This window comes from Natrix helvetica, assembly GCF_964273705.1.
Source record: "Natrix helvetica genome assembly, chromosome: 1".
Taxonomy (NCBI): domain Eukaryota; kingdom Metazoa; phylum Chordata; class Lepidosauria; order Squamata; family Natricidae; genus Natrix; species Natrix helvetica.
Window position 1 is genome coordinate 97147426 of NC_138548.1, and position 25139 is coordinate 97172564.

Here is a 25139-nt window from a genome sequence, read left to right on the forward strand (position 1 = left end):
TATATGATCATTTAAAAAAAAAACTTCATTCTATTTGAAACACTTTTTTGACATAAAATACCAAAAAGAATGACTAATATTTTCCCATCACAAGGCATCTTATTTGATGGATTGCTTACCTTCATGAATACCTCCAAAGACGTGGAGTTTGGGTCTTACTCGCCTTTGTACAGTGTTTAGCAATTCCACGCAGCCAACCCTCTGCAGTTCCTTTGGAACCCAGTCTCGGAATCCTAAAAGTATGATAGAATTAATTGTCTTACTTCTCTATGTGTAGATTAAGTTTAATACAGACTTTCAGGAAGCAATAACTCAAAGAGGGTTTACTACATTATCTATAATTCTATCACCATTATAATATACAGTGGCTTTTAAGAAACTTTTGATTGGCATAATTATTTTTTTTAAGTTATGGCCATTATTCTTTTTGAATTCTACCTCTGCCTTCCCAAATTATATATTTTGCTACACAATTTGATTAAGTTAATCCAGTGCTTCTCAATTATTTTCTGTCATGCCCCCCCTTGGAAGAAGAAAACATTTCGCGCCCCCCCCCCCCGCGCGACTGTAAATAGTCTAATTTGTCTATAAAATTGTTATAAGTACACCTCTGCATAACATAGCACACCGGTCTTTCCTCGACTCCCACCGTAGTCACATGCTTTCTTTCCTCTTTCCCTCTTACTTGTCTATCCTTCCTTCCACCCTCCCTTCCTCCTTCCCTTCCTTCCTGCCTCCCTTCCAGTTCCCTCCTTCCTCTTTCCCCCTGCCTGCCTGCCTTCTTTCCTCTTTCCCTATCCACCTATCCTTCCTTTCTCCCTCCCTCCTTCCCTGCCTCCCTTCCAGTTCCATTCTTCCCTCCTTCCTTCTGCCTCCTTCCTGCCTGCTTGCCTTCTTTCCTCTTTCCCTCTTGCTTGTCTATCCTTCCTTCCACCCTCCCTTCCTCCTTCCCTTCCTTCCTGCCTCCCTTCCAGTTCCCTCCTTCCTCTTTCCCCCTGCCTGCCTGCCTTCTTTCCTCTTTCCCTATCCTCCTATCCTTCCTTTCTCCCTCCCTCCTTCCCTGCCTCCCTTCCAGTTCCATTCTTCCCTCCTTCCTTCTGCCTCCTTCCTGCCTGCTTGCCTTCTTTCCTCTTTCCCTCTTGCTTGTCTATCCTTCCTTCCACCCTCCCTTCCTCCTTCCCTTCCTTCCTGCCTCCCTTCCAGTTCCCTCCTTCCTCTTTCCCCCTGCCTGCCTGCCTTCTTTCCTCTTTCCCTATCCTCCTATCCTTCCTTTCTCCCTCCCTCCTTCCCTGCCTCCCTTCCAGTTCCATTCTTCCCTCCTTCCTTCTGCCTCCTTCCTGCCTGCTTGCCTTCTTTCCTCTTTCCCTCTTGCTTGTCTATCCTTCCTTCCACCCTCCCTTCCTCCTTCCCTTCCTTCCTGCCTCCCTTCCAGTTCCCTCCTTCCTCTTTCCCCCTGCCTGCCTGCCTTCTTTCCTCTTTCCCTATCCTCCTATCCTTCCTTTCTCCCTCCCTCCTTCCCTGCCTCCCTTCCAGTTCCATTCTTCCCTCCTTCCTTCTGCCTCCTTCCTGCCTGCTTGCCTTCTTTCCTCTTTCCCTCTTGCTTGTCTATCCTTACTCCCTCCTCCCTTTCTTCCCTCCCTCCCTGCCAGTAGCTCCTCCAGCATCCCAGCTGGAAGCAGCAGCACAACAGTCGCCGTTACCGGGGGGAAGGGGTGGGGGTGGCAAGATCGGGCGACCGCCGCCCCTTTGTCCCTTCCCCAACAGCGGCTGTTGCGCTTCCGCTTCCAGACGGAATGTTGGCGGTGGAGCTGCTGGCGGGGAGGCGAGCTACCTGCATAAAGACGCCGCCGAGGGCATGGCAGAATATATCCCGGCTTGAAGTGGCAGCGCTGGGGACTGCTCAGAGACTCATCAGAGCGGCGGGCTGGAGCTGTGCAAAAAGTCTGCTTGGGCTGGGGGGGGAGGGAGGGAAGCCTGGGACAGCCATGCTTCCCTCCCTCCCACCCCCGCCCGAGCAGGCTTCTTGCACAGATCCAGCCCGCGGCTCTGATGAGTCTCTAAGCAGTCCCCAGCGCTGCCACTTCAAGCCGGGATATATTATGCCTCGCCCACGCCGCCGCCGTTGCACCCAGATGGAAAGGGAGCCTTCGCGCCCCCCTTTACGGAGCCCCTGGGGGGGCGCGCCCCACTATTTGAGAACCGCTGAGTTAATCGCACAGATTCATCTACATAACACAAGGCTGTTAAATATGTATTCTTGATAGTGGTTCACCTTCTCAACGAGCCTTTGCTTTTTCTTTAATGGTGATTGCCAATTGATCAGATAATGATGGTTTACAGAGTTACATTCCCTAAGCACTTGATAGTTCACCTATAACAAATATCTAACATACAAAGAAACTCAGTGCAAAATCCATGCATATGTGAGATCATGTGAACTGGCCCTATCTCTTGAAATCTGATAGGTCTTTAGAACAATATGCATACACTGAACATTCCCTGATATATAAAGGCAAAACTATATATAATACCTTTTGTAAAGCTTATACTAGCCTTTCTTATTTTGGTATCCTCCATGCTTCATGGACAACTGACCTCCCCCAAAATTGATTGTGAATAGTGGATCCAACATGTCTGAAGTGTTGTGCTGTGTAAAGCAGGACCTGTTAGCCCAAGCAAAGTACCCCATCTTAAAACACTGAGATAGCAATAGCAATAGGACTTAGACTTATATACCGCTTTACAGCCCTCTCTAAACAGTTTACAGAGTCAGCCTCTTGCCCCCAACAATTTGGGTCCTCATTTTACCCACCTCAGAAGAATGGAAGGCTGAGCCAACCTTGAGCCTGGTGAGATCTGAACTGACAAATTGAAGACAACCAGCAGGCAGCAGCCTGCAATACTGCACTCTAACCACTGTGCCACCATGGCTCATAATTTAGTTCCCTGGAAGACTTTGCGCTGATGCTTGTCCAGATTGCCTCGGCTTCACTCTGTGCATGCAAGCACAGTGAATTTATCCAGCCATGCCAATGGAAGTGTTGCCCATGCTTGTATGTACAGGCAACCTGGAAAAGCTCTCCAAAAAATAGTTGCGAGTCTTCCAAGGATGCAGAGTTGCTTGGCTTGAGCCATTGCATTTTGAGAAGTCTCACTTATATTGCCCTGCTAAACATTGCCAGATTGTGAGATGGCTACTTTCTTACTGTGACCCTTTTACGAATCTAGGAGGAGGCATCATTATGTGATTCTATATAATGGAAATGCAGTAGGTTTCCCAGCTGAAGTGAATAAAGTACTTTTGCATATGGTCACTCGCACGCTGATAGAAACTACAGAACCAGAATAATAACTATTATTTCCACATGGCAAAGTGGAAGGAAATGTAGATTTTCAAAATCATTACCAGAAAAATATGTAATTAGGATAATCAAACAAATATAAATCCAGACTGCAGCCAAAAATATCAACACTGACATCCATACCAGAAACTTTTTTTAGAAGAAACACAGCAGATAAAGAAAGATGGCTGACATACGAGGCTGTATTAATACATGACAAGAGAGAATTGTCTTGTTGAAGATGAGAGAACAACTAGGAGAAGGAAATTATTTTCAATGATTTTCTTATAATCATCTAAGAGTTTTAACATGGATGAAAGGACAATTGTAATCAAGAAGAGAAATACTGATTTTTAAGAAAAACAATGTATAAATGATGATCATATAATAGTTAAAGAAGTATAAATTGTTATTAAGATTTGAGGATGAAGAGCTAAAATACCATTGTCAAGCCTGAATTTTAAGTGATGAAATGGACTACAAATGTTGATTATAATAATTGTTTCTATTGTGTTTGTGGATAATGAACAGAAAAGAATATGGGCAATTAATGTAGTATATAGCAATGTAGCAAGATTATAATGAAATACCCACAGTGCAAGATTGGATTATCAAATTGACTGAGCTTGTGACAAAGTTGATCATTTTGTCAGGGAAAAAATAGTAAAATATATTTTTTTTTAAAAAAAGACTGAAAGCCTTATATGACCTTTTTAATCAAAGAAGAAAAGTCTGAAATGATGATTTATGGATTGGATTGGATTGAATTTATTAGATTTATATGCCGTCCTTCTCCCAAAGGATTTATGGACTTGGGGATTAAGTAGGATCAAAGAGCAAAGGGAAAGAAGAAGATGTCTTAATTGCGGAGTCCTCTGTGTTTTCTGAGGTTGATTGTTAGGTTGAAAGATGTTTCATTACCCAACTAGGTAACATCATCAATGCAAGTGGATGTGGAGTTTACTCCCTGTTTACATATTTTTAGTTTGCCCTACCAGTTTTAGTAGATTTTTCCTTGGTAGTTCCTGGTTTAGGCTAATGTTTTCTGCTTGATTGTTTGACTGATGCTAATCTTTAGATTGGCTGCTGGAAAGGACATGTTCTGGTCTTTCCACCTTAACTTTTGTATTGTTTCTTAAATGGTTTATAAATATGTTTTATTTCTATGTGCCTATTGATGGCCGATTTCTCTCAAAGTCAAGTTTTCAAGAATTCCCTAACATTCTTTCGAAAAATGCTTAACATTTTTGGAGTTAGCTTGTTCTAGAATGCTCACAGTTTCCATGATTGCAAGATTAATATTAGCCTGTGAGATAGTCCAGTCAAGAAAATCAAGAGTGCTATCTCTATCTTTATTGTATGGGTTACATTATCAAATTCTTGTAGGATTTGAAAGAAAGTATTTCTCCCATACCTTTCATTTTCCATAAAACTAGGGAGAGTCCTTTCTAAGAGTTCCTTTCCCATGTCATCCCACCTTCTGTAGGATGAGACATCTTTTACATGCTGGTTGTTCCATCTGCATCTTTCCCTGTTGTTTCCTAAGGTCATTTCCTCTACCATTATACCACTGATTTCAAAATGTGGGCATTAATATTTAATTCCCTATATTATGCTGTGGTTAAAGTATGTAAAAGATTGTCTTTTACTACATATACCAATGCAGATTGACAATTTTCACAGGCCCTTTCCTGAGTGCTCCTACCAAATGAGATGTAATGGATATCTGCTAAGGAGACCCTTATGTTCAATAGTCATACGTGCTGTAAAGTATATGCTTTAATGCTTTAATGCTGCTGCCATTATTGTTGCTTTGCAATTTTAAATTTGTTTTTAATATTCCTCCTGTATTTTAATATTGTACAATTTAATTATCTTTCTATACTCTACTCAAGGGACTTTGATAAGGATATGGTACAAAATGTGGTAAACAAGTAGATGTTATATATATATATATATATATATATATATATATATATATATGTGTGTGTGTGTGTGTGTGTGTGTGTGTGTGTGTGTGTGTGTGTGTGTGTGTGTGTGTGTGTTTTACAACCCCCGGTATGCCCAAATATGGGAGGGAGCTCACTACTCCGCCTTTCTGTCCTTCGGCTCATTACAGAGGACCATCGAGGCAGAAAACCATATTTTTATTTTTAATGTTGCCTTTTTATATTTGTGTTGTATTTGTGCTGATAAATAATATACTAGTCGCCCTTTATTTATTTATCAGCACAAATACAACATATATACAACATATATATCAATATCAGGCATAGTAGGATTGCATAACACAATAGCCATTATAATTTTATGGTATTATAATGAGAGAGAGAGCTTTGTCATCAATTTGTGTATCTCATTTTTTTACAGTGTTGTAGCTGATAATGCCAATACCATTCAGTACATACCTTGTGTGAAGAGGTTATTGTATACTGTAGAGTGGGTGCACTTAACTGCCTTTTAGACTTCTCCAAAGAGAAGAATGCTGGAAAAAGCCTGCTATCTAACTTTACATTAATTCTTCTTCATTATTTTCTCCATGTTACCCTCAGTGTAAGTATGGACACATTTTTATATATATTATTTTCAATCTGCAGATGTTATACAGATTTTGCAATGCAAAATCTTATTGCACCACCAATATTCATTGTCATATGGAAAGAGCGGTTGAGAAAGATGGGAGTGAAAGAGAGACAGCCACCTGGATTTATTAAAAAAAAATATAGGCTGCAGTTTTAAGGGTTACATCTGGGCCTACACAGAGCATTGATGTAAGGTCTTGCCTCTCCAATCTTCCCAAGAAAGCAAGACTCTTGAAACTGCAGTAGTTCCAGAAGGAGCTTTTATTAGAAGGTTTGTGATAACAAGAGATCTAGGCAAGAACTGAAACTTCTCACTTAAAACCAGCTATTTAAAACAATGTTAACCAAACCCCTCTCACACTACAGCACTGCAGGGAAACAGAAACACAGACTTTATATAGAGATTAACACAGTAATTTAAGAAGCAGAAACTGGAAACAGAAACTTCATATACAGACCACTCCATTCCTCCCCCCGCCCACTTCCTCCCACCAAAATCCCAGCATCCCTGTAGAAATATATGGACCCGGGCAATAGATCTGCTTTATATACTCCACTCTCTCCCCACACAGGGAAGAGAGTGCACTGGTCAGTTGCTGTAGAATTACTGTTATGCTACATGAAAGGACTCCTCATGTTATGACAACATAAAGGTAAATCACTGGTTAGGAATTTCTGTCTTTAATAGGGGAAATCAAAGAAAGTTTGATCATGGAGTTCATGGCTTCCATGACGGCCATGGACCTGACCCAATTAGTTCAGGGCCCCACTCACGAAGGGGGCCACACACTGGACCTTATTTTTGTATCTGAACAGTGGACGAGTGATCTGGGAATAGGGGACTTAGTCATCACGCCCCTGTCATGGTCAGATCACTCATCCCTCCGGCTGGACTTCCCTGGCGCTATCCCCCACCGCGAGGAGGCGGAACCAGACTCTGCAAGCTGGTACCGCCCCAGGCTCCTGATGGAACCGGATAGATTCCAGACGGAGCTTGGGCCAATACCTGTAGCCCTGTCCCGCTCCCGGTCAGAGGACCTAGTGACTGCCTGGAATAGGGCGACGGCTGGGGCCTTGGACCGGGTTGCGCCTTTGCAACCTCTCCGGCGGCATCGATCCACCCGGGCTCCTTGGTTCACTGCCGCCCTTATTGCGTCCGCGGATAACCGCCCTGCCGCCCTGTTTCGGGTGACCCGCTCCCTTTTATTGCAGGGGACACGGGAGGCACCCTTACAGGGAAGAGCAGAGGAGTTTGGGGAATATCTGCAGGACAAAATCGCTCAGATCCGGAGTGGATGGACCCCCGTCAGTGGACCGGATGAGCCGTCAGCAGCGAATTTTGAGAGACCATTCTGGGAGGAGTTTGACTCTGTTGCCCCCGAGGATTTGGACAGGTTGCGTGGAAGGCTGCGACCCACTACATGTTGAATGGACCCGTGTCCCTCCTGGCTGGTACTGGCAGCCTGGGAGGTGACACGAGGCTGGCTTCTGGGCCTGGTGAACGCCTCATTGGGTGAGGGATACTTACCAACCGCCTTGAAAGAGGCGGTGGTGAGACCCTTGCTCAAGAGGCCTTCGCTCGACCCAACGGAGCTAGCTAATCATCGTCCAGTCTCCAACCTTCCCTTTTTGGCGAAGGTTGTTGAGAATGTGGTGGCGCAGCAGTTTCCGCGACACCTGGACGAATCCGATTATCTAGACTCACGCCAGTCCGGCTTCCGACCCGGGCACAGCACAGAAACAGCCTTGGTCGCGTTGGTCGATGATCTCTGGAGGGCCAGAGATAGAGGTTGTTCCTCTATCCTGGTCCTATTAGACCTCTCGGCGGCTTTTGATACCATCGACCATGGTATCCTATTGCGCCGGTTGGAGGGGATGGGAGTCGGAGGTACCGTCTTGCGGTGGTTCGGCTCCTACCTCTCCGACCGGAAGCAATGTGTGTTGACAGGGGGGCAGAGGTCGACCCTGAGGCCACTCACTTGTGGGGTGCCACAGGGGTCGGTCCTCTCGCCTCTCCTGTTCAATGCATATGTGAAGCCGCTGGGTGAGATCATCCGTGGCTTTGGGGTTGAGTACCATCTGTACGCTGATGATACTCAGCTGTACATTTCAACCCCAAACCACCTCAACGAGGCTGTCGAAGTGATGTCCCGGTGTTTGGAAGCCGTCGGGGTCTGGATGGGGGACAACAGACTCAAACTCAACCCCTCCAAGACTGAGTGGCTGTGGCTACCGGCACCTCGGTTCAGCCAGCTGATACCATCGCTGGCCATAGGGGGCGAACAACTGTCCCCTGTGGAACGGGCGCACAATTTGGGCGTCCTCCTTGATGCCCGGCTGTCAATGGATGACCATGTGGCAGCTGTGGCAAGGGGGGCATTCCACCAGGTTCGCCTGGTGCGCCAATTGCGCCCCCTACCGGAGTGCCCTACGCACGGTCACTCACGCGCTGGTGACGTCTCGCCTGGACTACTGCAATGCCCTCTACATGGGGCTCCCCTTGGGACGCATCCGGAGACTACAGCTAGTCCAGAATGCAGCCGCGCGGGCCATCATGGGGAGTGCACGATACTCCCGCGTAACACCCCTCCTGCGCGAGCTGCACTGGCTGCCTGTGGCCTTTCGGGTGCGTTTCAAGGTATTGATTACTATCTTTAAAGCGCTCCATGGCATAGGACCTAGTTATCTGCAGGATCGCATCCTACCACACACGTCCCTACGACCAATCTGCTCTCACAGGGAGGGACTCCTCCTGGTGCCGTCCACCAGGCAATGCCAGCGGGCGACACCTAGGAGTAGGTCCTTCTCTGTGATGGGCCCAACCCTCTGGAATGACCTCCCCCCCGACATCAGAACCACCACTGACCTCCGTTCCTTCCGTCAAAAACTAAAGACTCACCTGTTTCAATTAGCTGGCCTGGCACACTCTTAGTCTTACCTCCCGGGGATATATTTTAATTGGGTTTGGGTATTTTAATTGGGATGTTTTAGGGCTTTCATACTATATTTATTTCTTTGTACAGTCTCACCTCCTCTACCCAAATGCTCAATATTTAATTGTTTATATATTATTTATATTGTTATTTATGTATTTTATCTGTGTTTTATTGACTGTATACCGCCCCGAGTCCCTTTTTGGGAGAGGGGGCGGTTTATAAATCCAAATAAATAAATAAATAAATAAATAATAAAGATACTGTATTATTTGATATAAAAGGATTCATTGGTAGAACTTTGGGTGACTTGCAATTGATCGCTTATTTAAATACAGCAATTAAAACTGAAATTTCTTGGTTTAACTTTCTTCTTTACTGTTTCTCATCAGATACGTATTGCGATTAATTATGTGCATAATGGCTGTACAAACATTTCACACTGAAATGTTCAAAGTACAGAATTTCATATGTTCTCCTCTGAATGTGAAACAGGCTGTTTTGGGCACTATGAATTCTTTGCCGCTTTAGAAGCATTGTTTAAAAACACAGGACTTGCCTCAGAGACCCAAAACATAAGGCAAGACAATCATGCCACACACCAGAAGAACATCAAAGTAGAATCAACTCAAAGCAGAAGGTAGAGCAGCTCCCAAAAACTGAAAGAAAGACCAAACCAAGTTCCCAGCAAAAAAGGACGAACCAAAGTTATCATGGACAGAATACAATATACAGGTTATCATGGGCAGAACACAATACATACAAAAAGCCAAAGTATTACTGGAAGACAAAAAAACCTACATCCGAAAAAATACTAACGGAATACAGAAACTGCATGATATGATCAAGATAACCCTAAATAATCTAACCATGAAATATCAAATAACTAAAGAAGAATGGGGGTAGATGAAAATCAGTGAACCTATCCTGCCGTGCTTCTATAGTTATCCCAAAATATACAAGGCCAACATATCTCTTACTCCAATTGTATCATTGCCATGAACTTCAACATAGGTTACAGAACTTACAAAACAACTTGGATATTTGATAGAAAGGAGTGAATATTTTATTAACTCCCCACTATAATGCTTCCAGAAAAATCAAATATTTAAAAACCAAAAATGAAATTATGGTTCATTCGATGTCACAGCATTCTTACCGCTGTAGATTCAGAACTAATGAAAGAATCCATGGCAGCAGTATTATGCAACACACCTGACCTAGCCAAATACTCTAAGATCAAAACATACAGAATCTTGGACCTCATTAATCTTTGCCTTCACCAGCTACTTTCAGCTTGGTGACAAATGTATCAACATTCATGAGGTCCACTCTCAGGACTCATAACAAAGAGTGTATTGCAGCATCTAGAAACTACAGCACTTCCACTCACATAACCAAAATCACTGAACCAGGTCCAGTATGTACAGTAGATAACACCTTCAGCATCATAATAAAGAAACAATAAAGACACATGAAACTATCAGCATCTTCAAAGAAATAAAATTCACAAGTGAAGGAGGGGGGGGACACCACACTACCTTGCCTAGCTATCCTTATCAGCAGAAGAAATGATAATAACACAAAACACAAGTCTATTGAAAAACAGCCCATTCTCCAACAAGTGCTATATTGCGTAAGAACATTATTCAGATGAGTACATAAAATTGTTAAGCTGAAGCAACCAGAACATCAGAAAAAGGAAACAGACTGTCTATACAACAACTTTCAACAAAATAGGTATCAACACAACTTTATCAGAAAGTGCTTGACCTTACTACAGCACAACCAAAACAAGCTATGTAAAGGATAACTATCAAAACATCTCAGTAACAATCAACAGACGATTACAATTACATGGCATTACCATGGTATGCAAACCAACTAAAGTCCTCCAAAACATTTTAAGTAAGCCAAAAGACCCAGTAGCCCAAGAAAAACAACAACAGAGGTCTCTCTATTGTAACCTGGAATAGTCACTATGTAAGAAAGGTAGGCAGAAGACTAACAGAATGCATCCATTAATACTTACCAGCAGTAAGAACACATAATGAAAACTCCTTAATCTTACAACATATGGACAAACTCAATCAAAAACATCTTAGACCCATGATGACACACAGAGCCATCTCTCTGGGCACGCCAGCCGTCACCTCTTGCTCTTCCGGTGTGCACATGCCAGTTGGTCTTCTCACATGGGAGAGCACCGGAAACCGGAAGAGCAGCTACTTGGTGCGCATGCCAGGAAGCTGAGTTTCCAGTGCGCACGTGTGCGCCGGCCAGCTGGTCTTTGCATATGTATGCACACCAGAAACTGGAAGCTCAGTTTCCTGGGGCATGTATGCGTGCCGAGGAACTGCTCTTCCAGTTTCCAGCATACCACACATGCACGTAAAGCTTGGCATTGAGAGAAATTAGGTTTCAAAAGACACAGAGAAAGAACGTTGGTCTTACCTGAACGTTTTTTTCTGGAGTAGTGGAGGGAGGGGTCACAGCAGGGTTAACACAGCCTGATTGGTCCATTTGACTGAGAGAAAACTTCTTAACCTTCGCCTTCTCCCGTTGGTTCCCAGTTTCCGCGATGTCACGGCCAACAACTGCAAGTCAAACACAAACAAGAACAAGCCCCCCCGGGGCCTCCCGATTCTACACCTCCCGGACCCTGTCTAACTAACTAACTAGGGCGGGAAATGTGACCCCTCCCTCCACTACTCCAGAAAAAAACGTTCAGGTAAGACCAACGTTCTTTTTCCAGTAGAGTGGAGGGAGGGGTCACAGCAGGGACATACCCACGCTACGTCCCCGGGCGGGCCGACTGGGTCCCAGGTGAAGAATCGGCCACCACCCTCTGAAGGACCCTCCGGCCAAAGGATGCCTCAGCCGAGGCATAAGTATCCAAACGATAGTGTCTAATAAAAGGTGTGGGGGAAGCCCAGGCCGCCGCCCTACAAATATCCTCGAAAGGTGCCCTGGTGGCCCAAGCCGCCGAAGTAGCCGCACTGCGGGTGGAGTGCGCAGTGATCCCCGATGGGGGAGTCTTCCCAGAAGCCCCGTAAGCCTCAACTATGGCCAACCTAATCCATCGTCCGATGGTGGAAGAAGACACCTTACATCCTAACGAGCCTGGACGAAAGGAAACAAATAACGCTTCCGTCCTCCTAATGCCCTCAGTTCGCTTTAGGTAAATGCGAACAGCCCGGCGAACGTCCAGCTTATGCCACACCAACTCCCGCTCTCTCGAGGGATTGGGACAAAAATTCGGGAGCACGACCTCCTGGGCCCTGTGAAACTGTGAATTCACCTTCGGAATGAACGAAGGATCCAAGCGAAGGACCACCCTGTCCTGGTGTATTACACACAGGTCACTGCGTGAAGAAAGGGCCCCCAACTCTGAAATGCGCCTGGCCGATGTAATGGCCACTAAAAACACCACCTTAAGGGTAAGCAGACGCATGTGTACCGTCCTAAGTGGTTCGAACGGGGAGCTCGTCAGAGCCTGGAGAACCAGGGTCAGATCCCAGGTTGGAAACCTATGAACCGGAGGCGGACGGATGTTAGCCGCCCCCTTCAGAAAACGCTTAATCAGTGGAGACCGGGAAAGGACGGGGGAACCCTCCCCCCCCAGAATGGTGGCCAAAGCCGCCACTTGACGCCGGAGCGTATTATGCGACAAGCCATCCTCCAACCCCTTCTGGAGGAACTCCAACACGTTTGGGACGGTAGCCCTAGAAGGATCCAACCCCAAAGGAATGCACCACTTCGCAAACGCTTTCCATGTGGCATTGTAAATTCTAACCGTGGACGGCCTCCTAGACGCCTCTAAGGTGGCTATGACTCCTGACGAAAGTCTCTGCCCCCTCAGGATCCTCCGTTCAAGAGCCAGGCGGTCAGATGGAGCCACTGAGGCCCTGGGTGATGTAAAGCCCCCTGACTCAGAACGACCTCCCCCGGGGGAATCCTCCAGGGGTCTGCTACCGACAGCTGGACCAGGTCCGCGAACCAGGGTCTCCTCGGCCAGTATGGTGCTAACAGAATAACGAGAGCCCTCTCTGTGACTATCTTCCCTATCGTACGGGGAACGAGGGGAAGGGGAGGAAAGGCATAAAGGAGACCCGGGGGCCATCGGCTCCTGAGAGCATCCGCTCCTTCCGCCGACGGAGACTGGAACCGGGTAAAGAACCGGGGCAGCTGAGCGTTGTCGGGGGAGGCGAACAGATCCACCCGAGGTGTGCCGAACCTGCTGCATATCTTCCGAAACAACTCCGGGCCCAGTTGCCACTCGCCATCGTCTAGGGTTGTGCGACTCAGCCAATCCGCCTGAAGATTGGACACTCCTGAGATGTGCTCCGCCACTATGGAGGCCAAGTGTCTCTCCGCCCACAAGCCCAACGACTGCGCCTCTCGCCAGAGAGAACGTGAGTGGGTGCCCCCCTGGCGATTGACATGGGCCTTCGTCGCCACATTGTCCGTAAGCAGGAGGACATGGCGCCCCCGCAGGTGATGACGAAAAGTCCTTAGGGCAAGCCGCGCGGCTTTTAGCTCCAGCCAATTGATGTTGTGGCGGAGATCCGAGGCAGACCAACGTCCCTGGGTCATGTCGGAGTCCATCACGGCCCCCCAGCCGAAGAGGCTGGCATCCGTCGTCACTGTGACTCTCTCGGGCTCCCAAAAACAAGCCCCCTGTTGCAGTGCTGGGGACAACCACCACCGAAACGAGAGTCTCACCTCCACCGGTAGAGGAACTGGACGCAAGGAGTTGCTCATCATCCTTCTCTGGACCGGGATCAAGGCCCACTGGAGAGGTCGCAGGTGGAGCCGGGCCCAGGGCACTATCCCTATGCAAGAGACCATCTTCCCCAGAAGTTGAGACAAGGTCAGGATGGAAACAGACCGACTTTTTTGTACAGAGGAGACCAGCTGGCGAAGGCTGGACAAGCGCTCTGGAGACAGACGGACCCTCCCTGACTCGGAGTCTATCACTGTCCCTAGGTGTAGAATCTGCCTGGATGGGGACAGGTGGCTCTTGGGAAAGTTCACTGAAAACCCCAACGCCTGAAGCCAACGGATCGTCAGCCGAAGATCCGACTTGGCCCTGGGGAGGGACCCTGCCTGAACGAGGACGTCGTCCAAGTAGCACTGAAGTCTCACCGGAATGGAACGCAGGTAAGCCGCCAGTGCTGCCAGGACCTTGGTGAACGTCCGCGGAGCTGAGGCCAGACCAAACGGGAGAGCCCGGTACTGGTAATGCCTGCCCCGGTGAGAGAACCTGAGATAACACCGGTGAGACTGAAGGATGGGGACGTGGAGGTAGGCCTCCGTCAAATCTACTGAGGCCATGTAATCCCCCTTCCGAATGCCCTGCAGAATGGATTTCAGGGACGCCATCTTGAACCGCCTGTATACTAGGTAGCGGTTTAGGCGTTTCAGGTTGAGGATTGCCCTCCAACCCCCCGAGGATTTTGGAACTACGAACAGATGGGAGTAGTAGCCCAGACCCCTCTCCGGCTCCGGAACGACCTCCACTGCCCTGATTTCTAGAAGATGGGCGACCGCGAGGTCCATGAGATGACGCCGCTTCGGGTCCCGAGCCGGGGGAAAAACTTTGAAAAAACTTGGGGGTTTGGAGAGGAATTCTAACCTTAGGCCGTGGCGAACGGTCGCCCTGACCCAACCGTCTGACGTGATCCGATCCCACTCGTCCGCATACAGTGCCAGGCGGCCTCCGATGGGATGACTCGGGTTCGAGTCATTTCCCTCTGCGGAAGGGGCGGCCGCCCCCCCCACGAAAGGGCCGCTTGGACTGCGGCTGATATCTAGAACGGTCCTGAAAACTCTGTCTATGAAATGACCTGTCCTGCCTGTATGGTTGGTATCGCTGGTCCTGATCCCTGTCATAAGACTTGAACTGGGGCCTGCGATAGGGATGACTACGGGACTCCGCCTTCTTGGTGGATGTGGGCATAACTTTCTTTTTATCTTTGTTTTCCACCAAAATCGGGTCTAAGGAAGCCCCGAACAAATTTGGACCCTCAAAAGGGGCAGCTACTAGGTCCCACTTGGCTTTATAATCCATCTGCCAGTTCCTGAGCCACAAAAGTCTACGAGAGGCCACAGAGGTGGCCAAAGCACTTGAACCAAATCTAACTGCGTCTAGGGTCGCATCAGCCGAATACTGACACGCTGCCATTATTTTAGCCAAATCCTGGTGTGCGCGCTCCTCCTGGATCGGAATGCGCTCCTGGAGCCGGCGGAGCCACATGACCGTAGTACGGTTAAAGTACGAGGCAGCAGCCGCTGCCCGCACCGCCCATGCTGAGGCTTTAAAATTTTTACGTAAAGTGAGCTCCGCCCTCTTGTCCTCTGCCTTAAGTTTGTCAGCCGCGTCCCCCGAAACTACTGGAGAGGAGGAGACTAAAGCTGCTATGGGCTGATCTATAACTGGAAGCTGAATAGCCTGCACAAAAGACTTTTCCATGTTGTAGGCGCGACGGTCGTTGCTGCCAGGTGGGGAAAAGTTAGAAGGACGGGCCCATTGGCTAGTAGCTACCTCTAAGAAAAGAGGAGGGGCAGGAATCTCCTCCTTATTGGTGGCCGTCGCTGAGAACATGACCATGTCCGGATCCGTGGGCGGTGGGACCGTGGGGTCCCCCGTGCCCACCTTTGTGGTCCTCCTAGCCTTCTTAAGCAATGGTTTGAACATGGCCTGGAGGAAAAGATTGGAAGAGCGAGGCGGCTCAGGAGCCGCATCCTCCTCCTCAGAGAACCCCCAATCGTCCCTCCGTGCCTCCCCCCTAGAGGAGACCTCACTCATGAGGGAAGGCGAAGAAGCCCTAGATCTGGACCTACTAAAGGGAGTAACTCGACTGTGGTGGTAAGGTCTGTCCCTTTGGGAAATGCCCCTAGAAATGGCTGCAGAAATAAGCCTTTTGAGATTCTCAGGGAGGTTTTCGAGATCCTCCTCATCTTCTTCTGAATCATAGTCTGGTGCCACATAGGCCCTGCTGGATCTCCTACCCCTAACTGGACCTGCAGAGGTACCTTCCAATGGATCCCCCCTATCTTCTTCCCTAATCCCCGGGAAAGCAGAAGGAGAGCGAGGCGCCCCCCGCTCCTGACTCCTAACAGATCTGCATGGGGAAGCAGAGGAAGAGGAAGAGGAAGGGCTGAACCCCCTAGCCACCGGTGGGGGAGGGCATGAAGCTGCCACGTGTGGGGATCTGGATCTGGGCCTAGGATCCCTGGCCTGTCTCTTCTCAGCCCTTTCAATGACCTTCTCGATGGCCCTGGATCGCCTGAGCTCATCCCTTTGCAGAGCTCTCGAAGGCCTGTCCTCAGCTGAAGGCCTAGAAACCCGAGGCCTAACTGGGGGAGTGGGCTCAACCTGATCTTCGCCTGCCTGAGCTGGCGCGGCCTGCTGGGACTCAGTTCTATCTGCCATCCCCACTCACGTGCTCCAGAACGAGGTTTTTGGTAGGAATTGCCCTTCAGCTGGTGAGAATCGCCTGCTCCGGGCCTCCGGTAAAGTTGCAAACAGCACAGCCACGTTTTTTACAGCCTCTCCGTGTTGCAAGCCCCAAACACGTGACTCAAAATGGCCGCCGGCTTCTTTTGGGCGGTGCTTTCAAAAGCGCGCCTAAAAATGGCCGCTCACCTCGCCCTTATTGCCAATGCCTGCAACTGCAAGCTCGCTTTCCCAAAACACTCTCTAAATCACCGCTGAGCTCCTAAGCCCCTAGGAGCCTTCCAAACCAAGAAAAACGATTCCGCGCTGCTGCCGTGGGCTGTAACCGGCCCGGGAAGCTAGCGGTTCAAATTAGAAGCCGAAAAGCCGCTTTCGCGCCGAAAAGCCCCAGCGCGCTGCGAGCCTCACCGGAAAGTTTTAAGAAGACAAATTAAAGCACGTAGGATCGCCCGGCACACCCGAGACCCCAGGCACCAGTCCGGAGCGATCCCTTAAGAGAGGGGGAGGAAGCGCCCCCCCCCCACTGACTATCTCAGCCTCCTGAGGGCAGTCGAACAACAGCCCTGCAAGGCGGACCATTAGAAAAAAAAAAAAATTTTTTTAAATAAAAAACTCCAAATTCAAGGTGCCAACAACACTAACACTGACTAATAAAACCCACTAAAACTCTACTACTAGGAACCAAACCTGTGTCTTGGACCTTGACTGAGAGGAAACTGGGAACCAACGGGAGAAGGCGAAGGTTAAGAAGTTTTCTCTCAGTCAAATGGACCAATCAGGCTGTGTTAACCCTGCTGTGACCCCTCCCTCCACTCTACTGGAAAAATAAAGTATATTTATGTACCATTCAACAGAGACAATAAAAAAGCTAAGAAGGAAACAAAAAGAGAGGAACATATATTCAACCAGCATTTATATAATCAGGGATTAATACTAGGCAAACAATCAAGCAGAAAACCAATTAAGGAACTACCAAGAATAAAACCACACCCCTATCAACACTGATAGGGAAGGCTACGGTATATAAATAGAGAACATATCCCACGCTTACTCCCACTGATGATAATACCTAGTTGGATTAAAAAAAACATCTTCAAGGAAACAACCAAGCTCAGAGCACCAAGGAGTCCCCAGGTCCTCTTCTAAGATGTCAATTACTTGATAGAAGGAAAAGCAGAAGTCATAATTCTTTTTGGTATTTCATTTTTTTCTATTATTTTTCTTATTCTTTTAATTCTGTGCACTTTTATTGTACTGAAAAGATTTATTGAAGAAAATAACTATCATTTCCAGAAGGACAAGCTCTATCAATAATTTCCCTAGTTTTGAAACCGTGTAAGTAAAACTATAATACAAGAGAATATTAACTGGCCTCTAAGGAAAGTAGTAATTGACTTCTATTAAAAAGAAAGCCATTAAGGTCTATAGGTAATGAAAAAAATCAATAAATCTGACATCAATTATAGCAAAGGTTTGAGGTCTAATATTCTGCATTTATAAAGATTAAAGGAATAAGAAAGAGCTAAGAGAAGGAAGAGCTAAATCAAATATGGAGGCTACACATTCCTCCTTAATATTATTTAATCAACTTCAGAGGTGTTTTTATCTGGGTCAAATTTGGTTAATTCTACATTACAATACAGTGAAACTTTCAGTTGATTTCTATGGTTAACAATCTAACCCATGTGTACATTTTTACAAATTTTGGCATAATGCTTACAAACACAAATTACGATCCAGTTTGCTGAGAACTGGATAAACTCAGGGGGTGTCAAACTCACGTTGTCATGGTGGCGTGACATGATGTATCGGGACTTTTTCCTCCTTTGCTAAACCAGGCATGGCCAGCGCATGACACATCCGGTCCATGGGGCTGGGAGTTTGACAGCCTTGGCATAACTAGTCTAATTTGCTTGTTTGTTAAATTTATACGCTGGGTTTTCTTCTGGAGCTCAAGGTCCTGTATATAGCATTCCCTCCTCCCATTTTTCCATACAACTACTCTGTGAGATAGGTTGGTTTGAAAAAGAGGGACTAGCTGAAATTTCCCTTTTTCAAAACTCTGTAGTAATTATAGCCACAATGGGATAGAAGTACCCTGATGACTTGCAATCAATGATGATGTTATGCATTCAATCATGTTTGACTCTCAGCGATTCTATAGGCCAGGTCTCTCCACATCTTCCGATCTTGCACTGTTCTTTGAGTTTTTCTACGCTCTGGCTGGTGTCAGCTTTGATGGCATCTAGCCATCGTGTTCTTTGTCAGCCTGGTTTCCTTTTACTACTAACTCTTCCAAGTATAATTGCTTTCTCCAGTGAATTCCCCTGCATGACATGGTGAAAATAATTGAGGCACAGTGACAACTGCCTTCTAGTGACAACTCAGCTGTTATGTGATCCAGTACTTGCTTGTTAGTCTCCAATGCTGCCCAAGGAATACACGGGAGCCTTCTCTAGCACCACAACTCAAACAAGTTGATTTTCTTCCTACCTTGCTTTTTTAAGGTCCAACTTTCAGAGTCATAGATAGTTATGTGACACAAAGAGCAGACTAATTTACATCTGGTTGCCAGGCTGATGTTCTTGCTTTTTTTCATACTTACTTCATGTTCATCATTGCTGTGTGACCCATTGCAACCCAATATTTATTTCTGGGCTGCATTCACTGCTTTGAGCTCTCTGCAATCCTATGAAATTTTTCCATTCATTCAATCTCTTCATTGTCAAATTTCTCTTTTGATGTTTCCATTCCTTGCAGTAGTCATGAGCTTGGTCTTTTTCAAAAAGAGACCAAAGTTCTAACCTTTTTCCTTGATTAGATGTTCCAGGTCTTTTTTTTTTTTTTGGTTTTTGGTTTTTGAGAGGAGAGTTGTATTATCAGTGTATTTACCCTGATTTTTGATTCTCAAGATATAGCTTTCTTATAATCATTTCAGCATACAGGTTGAATAAATAGGGGGAGAAAATACAACCTTGTCTCACTCCTTTCTCTGTATTAAACCAATTAGTGTCACCATACAATGTGCGCAGAGCAGCTTCCTGATTTGTGTACAGTGATTGCACCAACTTGACATGATGTGCTCATACCCCAAAGTCTTGTAGGGTTATCCATAGATTCCCTTGAGCCAAAAAAACTGGGGAAGGTTCCAGTAGAGGGGCGTCATCAAAAAAGATGATTGGCTCAGTCTCCAGGCAGAAGACAACAGCAACACCCAATCCTGGTTGCTCCTCCCTATCACTATGGAGAATTGAAGGCTTTCTTGTAATCAGTGAAGCATATGTAAATTATCTTTTGATTTGTACAATTCCCTCACCCCCCATGTTCTAGTGCAGATCTACAATATGATCCTGGATACTATGACCCCTTCAGAAGCTGGCTTGGATATCTGGTAATTCCCTTTAAGCAGAATCTTGCTGATGTGAGGGATGAGAGCAATTGTGCAATAATTGGAGCATCTTTAGAGTCACCCTTTTCGACAGTGGAATGAACATTTGCAGGCAGAGGAAAGCAAACAAGCCAAATTGGGAGGGTGGGCAGTGACTGCCTGTCAGTGGGTTTGGTGATGGCTTGGAAGAGGGGGAAAAGAATCACAGTTAATGGAATAATATTTTGGGTAGAAAGTGGGAGAGAAGAGTAGGAATGTCAGCTGATGATACACCTGCCATTCATACATTGCAGTTTCTGCTTAGAAGCTACTTTTCTCTCATTTTGATATCCTAAATGGTCACAGAAGTAAATCTGGCTTCTTTCAACCCGACAGAATAGTTCTTATCAATTCCAATTGGACAATTGCCCTGGAAATTTTTCTATAACTGACCTCCGCCTTTTGATGCTGGCTTTGAGGATGCCAGAGTAAAGCAATTTCCATACTGCTATAATGTATAAACAGTGCCAAAGGAAAGGCTCAGCAGTGCAATCTATGGCGTGCCTGGACTACATGGATTTTAATGTGCTCCCTTTTATCACTATCATCTTTTCACAGATCCTATTGGGGGCAAGAATTCAAAACTTTATTAAAACGTGAGGTTTTTCGGAAAAGTTATTTTCTATATCATTGCAAGAGCCATGGTGGCACAGTGGTTAGAATGCAGTATTGCAGGGTAACTCAATCCATTGCCAGGAGTTCGATCCTGACTGACTCAAGGTTGGCTCAGCCTTCCATCCTTCTGAGATTAGTAAAATGAGGATCCAGATTGTTGGGGGCAATCTGCTGACTCTGTAAACTGCTTAGAGAGGGATGCAAAGCACTATGGAGTGGTGCATAAGTCTAAGTACTATTGCTATTTAAAATGGAGATTTAATTTCCTTCCAGAAGGTTACTGCAAATCAGCAAAAGGAATTGATGCATGAATCAGGTTTTACTTAGAGAATCCAGTTGATGATACCACTGCATACAGTAGAATTGAAAAATCATCTATTGTCTCCCGTTTGCCCTTGCGCCAATCAATTTATATCAATCTATCTGGATGCCATTAACGTCTGGGCTAAAGCATACCCACTGAGAGTGATCTTAGTTTAATTGTGATACTCACCAAGAGGAGGCCCATGGGTCATTAGTATATCTATGCCTTCAGGAATAAGGTTCCACTTGTCCAACAAAGATTGACCTCTGGGTAGATTAAAACCCCATCCATTAAACCATGGTGTCCTATGAAGGAAAGAAAATAAATTAGTGCCGCTATGGAAGAAGGATTTATCTCTGTCTTACAATTATACAACAAGGCACATTGTCTCTAGCTAGCCCTCATTCAGAATGAAAAATAAAGAGTAGAAGAAAACCTCTGATAACCAAATGATATCTAAACCATAATCATGTTAATCCAATATGACTGTCAGTCTCTAAGGAAGGAAAAGATGGATGTAAATATTCTTTTTATCTCATAGGTTTTTCTTTAAAAAGCTATAGCATAATACATTAATTCTAACAATAAAAATTGTAATTAATTTTTTTCCATTAGGCACTGATACATAAGTTATTCTTAGAGTAATTGAAAGTCTATCTTAAATTTATATTTGGCATTTGAGTTTTGATTTGGTATTGCAATGATAGGCAATAGATCTTTGACAAATAAATGCAGAATCTCCATTGTCCTGGGTTAATGTTTTGCTATAAATGTTTCTGGGTGAAGGAAGTCTCTTTAACTGCAATTTCTTATCCCAGGGCAATGGATCAAATAATTTAAACTTGATATCATCAACCTGCTTTACATCTAACCTTCTAATGTAACAAATTGATCTGCCAAGATACTATTACATTTAATAATTCTGTGAGTTGCTTTAGGTAAGCAGATAACTGAATGGGCTGAAAAAAGTCAGTTAAGTCACAGTGTCCTTTTACCACCCTACTTTAGTCCATGCTAATTGCAAAAGAAAGATGGTCATCTCTATGATTATGGGAGACACTTCAATCTGGATGGTAAAGAAGAGAGAGATGATCTCTTCCATGAATGCACTTAACAGAAATAATTCTTTGAAACAGCTAGCCAAGCAGTCAAAATGGAAATACAGTGCCGAAATTCAGGTAACCAAACTTGTTTGCAGATTAATATATTTTGTAAGTATATTTGCAAGAGTGTATTAGAAGCTCTATTTTCCACTTCTTGCATTTCTTTATATTTACCCTAACACAGGACCTGTAATTTATATAAAAAATTTGACGCTATACTTGAAAATTTCTTTAACTGCATTGGCACAAATTAAGTAGTTGGACTGCTCAATTCACTTTAATAATTTTAAAAGTTGAAACTGCAGATTAGTGGCCCAGTCGAGACGCCAGTGGCGAGTCTTGAGAAACCTTTTTGGGAGGAGTTTGACTTGGTTGTCATCGAGGATTTGGACAGATTGCGTGGGCGACTGCGACCTACCACATGTTTGTTGGACCCGTGTCCCTCCTGGCTTGTACTGGCATCCTGGGAGGTTACACGCGACTGGCTCCTGGACCTAGTGAACGCTTCGTTGGGTGAGGGGTCTCTCCCGGCCGCCTTGAAAGAGGCGGTGATGAGACCCTTGCTCAAGAAGCCTTCCCTGGACCCTATGGAGCTGGTCAATTATCGTCCTGTCTCCAACCTTCCCTTTTTGGCGAAGGTTGTGGAGAGTGTGGTGGCTTCTCAGTTTCCACGACATCTGGAGGAGAATGATTATCTAGACCCGCGCCAGTCCGGCTTTCGCCCTGGGCACAGCACTGAGACGGCCTTGGTCGCGTTGGTAGACGATCTCTGGAGGGCCAGAGATAGGGGCTGTTCCTCTATCCTGGTCCTATTAGATCTCTCGGCGGCTTTTGATACCATCGACCATGGTATCCTGTTGCACCGACTGGAGGGGTTGGGGATCCGGGGCACCGTCTTGCGGTGGTTCGGCTCCTACCTCTCCGGCAGGACGCAACGTGTGTTGGCAGGAGAGCAGAGGTCGACCCTAAGCCCCCTCATCTGTGGGGTGCCACAGGGGTCGGTCCTCTCGCCACTCCTGTTCAACACATACATGAAGCCGCTGGGTGAGATCATCCGTGGTTTTGGGGTGGGATACCACCTGTACGCTGATGATACTCAGCTGTACATTTCCACCCCGAACCACCCCAACGAGGCCGTCGAAGTGATGTCCCGGTGTGTGGAAGCCGTATGGGTCTGGATGGATGACAACCGACTCAGGCTCAACCCTTCCAAGACGGAGTGGCTGTGGGTTCCGGCTCCCCGGTTCAACCAGATAATTCCATCTCTGGCCATTGGGGGCATTCAACTTGCCCCCGTGGAGCGGGCGCGCAATTTGGGCGTCCTCCTGGATGCCAAGCTGTCCATGGATGAACATGTGACAGCTGTGGCCAGGGGGGCGTTCCATCAGGTTCGCCTGGTGCGCCAATTGCGCCCCCTATTGGACCGGGACGCTCTACGCACAGTCACCCATGCGCTGGTGACGTCTCGCCTGGACTACTGTAACGCTCTCTACATGGGGCTTCCCTTGAAATGCACTCGGAGACTACAGTTGGTCCAGAATGCGGCCGCGCGGGTGATTATGGGGAGCACCAGGTACTCCCACGTGACACCACACCTGCGCGAGCTGCACTGGCTTCCTGTGGTCTATCGAGTGCGTTTCAAGGTTTTGATTACGATCTTTAAAGCGCTCCATGGCTCAGGACCTAGTTACCTCCGGGACCGTATTCTGCCCCATACATCCCTACGACCTATTCGCTCGCACAGAGAGGGACTTCTCAAGGTGCCGTCCACTAGACAATGTCATGGGGCGGCGCCTAGGAGCAGAGCCTTCTCTGTGGCGGGCCCAGCCCTGTGGAATGACCTCCCCCTGGATATTAGGACCACTACAGACCTCCGCTCCTTCCGTGTTAAGCTCAAGACCCACCTTTTTCAAATATCTGGCCTGGCCCAACCATAACTTCGTTACGCTCCTGAGGGGTTTTTAATTCAGCAATTTTATTTAGGGGATTTTAAACTGTGTTTTAACTGTGTTTTTAGCTGTGTTTATTGTCTCTCACTTGCAGGTCTACTCTCCTCCATGCACAAATGTAATTGTCCTTGTTTTTTCGTATGTATGTGTGTCCTATGTGTATTTTATCTTTTTGACTGTACGCCGCCCCGAGTCCTTCGGGAGAGGGTTGCGGCTAATCAAATAAAATTTGATTTGATTTGATTTGATCTTTCAATCAAATCCCTTTGTATCAACATAAATATAAAACAGGTACAGTAGCATTTGTTGCCTCTAGTCAGATATTTTATTTTTACTGCAAACTTTGCTAGGGTTTTAGTAATATCCTGAAGTACTAAAGCTAATTTATCCAGTTTCAGCATTGTGTATAGGCATCCTGAATGTTTTGGAAAAAGACAACTGTGAATCTTATAACTGCCAAAAACCCTACATGGACATATCTACTGTATCAAATCATCAGTTGAGCTCAACTGGAAGAAGACTACTTTTTCTAGCAGCTATTAAATATTTGCTTTATTGCCCAGTTCATGAATAATTTCTTATCTCCAGCTCTGATCTGATAACAACACTGCAAAACCTCTTAATATGGTAAGATGTGCTGAATATTATGGACAAAACATTTTGTGCATGATCTGATGTCAAACTATAGCTGAAAACAATGTTAAACACAGAAAATAGTCATCTGTAGAGAGAGGATCTCTAAGATCACCATCAGATAGATTTGTAACTGGCTGACAAACCGTACTCAATGACCAGTCCTTAAAGATATTACATCTACATGCAGAGAAGTAAGCACTGGAGTAACACAAGTTTCCATCTTAGGCCCAGTACTCTTCAATATAGCAATAGCACTTAGACTTATATACTGCTTTACAATGCTTTACAGCCTTCTCTAAGTGGTTTACAAAGTTAGCATATTGCCCCCAGCAATTTGGGTCCTCATTTTACCTACCTCGGAAGGATGGAAGGCTGAATTAACCTTGAGCTTGGTGGGATTTGAACTGCCAAATTACAGGCAGCTGGAGGGCAGCAGAAGTAGTCTGCAGAACTGCACTTTAACCACTGCGCCATCACGGCTATCTTCATAAGTGACTTGCCGTAGATTAGAGAATAGAAGGTGAACTCATCAAATGTGCAGATGACACTAAACTAGTAGGAATAGCCAATATCCCAAAAGACAAGCTCTGGATCCAAAAAGATCCTGACAGACTTCAAAAATGTGCCCTATCTAGCAAAACGAAATTTAATATGGAGAAAAACACTGTTTTACCCTTATGCAGGAAAAACCATAGGTACAGATTAGGCAAAACCTGGCTCAAAAACAGTAACTGTGAGAGGGACTTTGGAGTCCTAGTGAACGGTCAATTTAATATGAGCCAGCAAT

General features: G+C 46.1%; 1 protein-coding gene across 4 annotated transcripts in view; it reads right to left on the bottom strand.

Annotated features, from left to right (window-relative positions):
* The window catches only part of MPPED2 (metallophosphoesterase domain containing 2), a 188072-nt gene that overhangs the window by 5539 nt on the left and 157394 nt on the right, over window positions 1-25139 (bottom strand). For 3 of the 4 annotated variants that reach the window (XM_081949220.1, XM_081949222.1, XM_081949221.1), the window contains exons 5-6: window positions 20854-20969; window positions 120-233 (exon numbers count right to left, since the gene is read on the bottom strand). In XM_081949220.1, coding sequence (XP_081805346.1) covers window positions 120-233; window positions 20854-20969 — 230 coding nt within the window. Of the gene's footprint in view, window positions 1-119; window positions 234-2531; window positions 2664-20853; window positions 20970-25139 lie in introns of those variants that run through there. The other variant, XM_081949223.1, reaches the window with a different exon arrangement.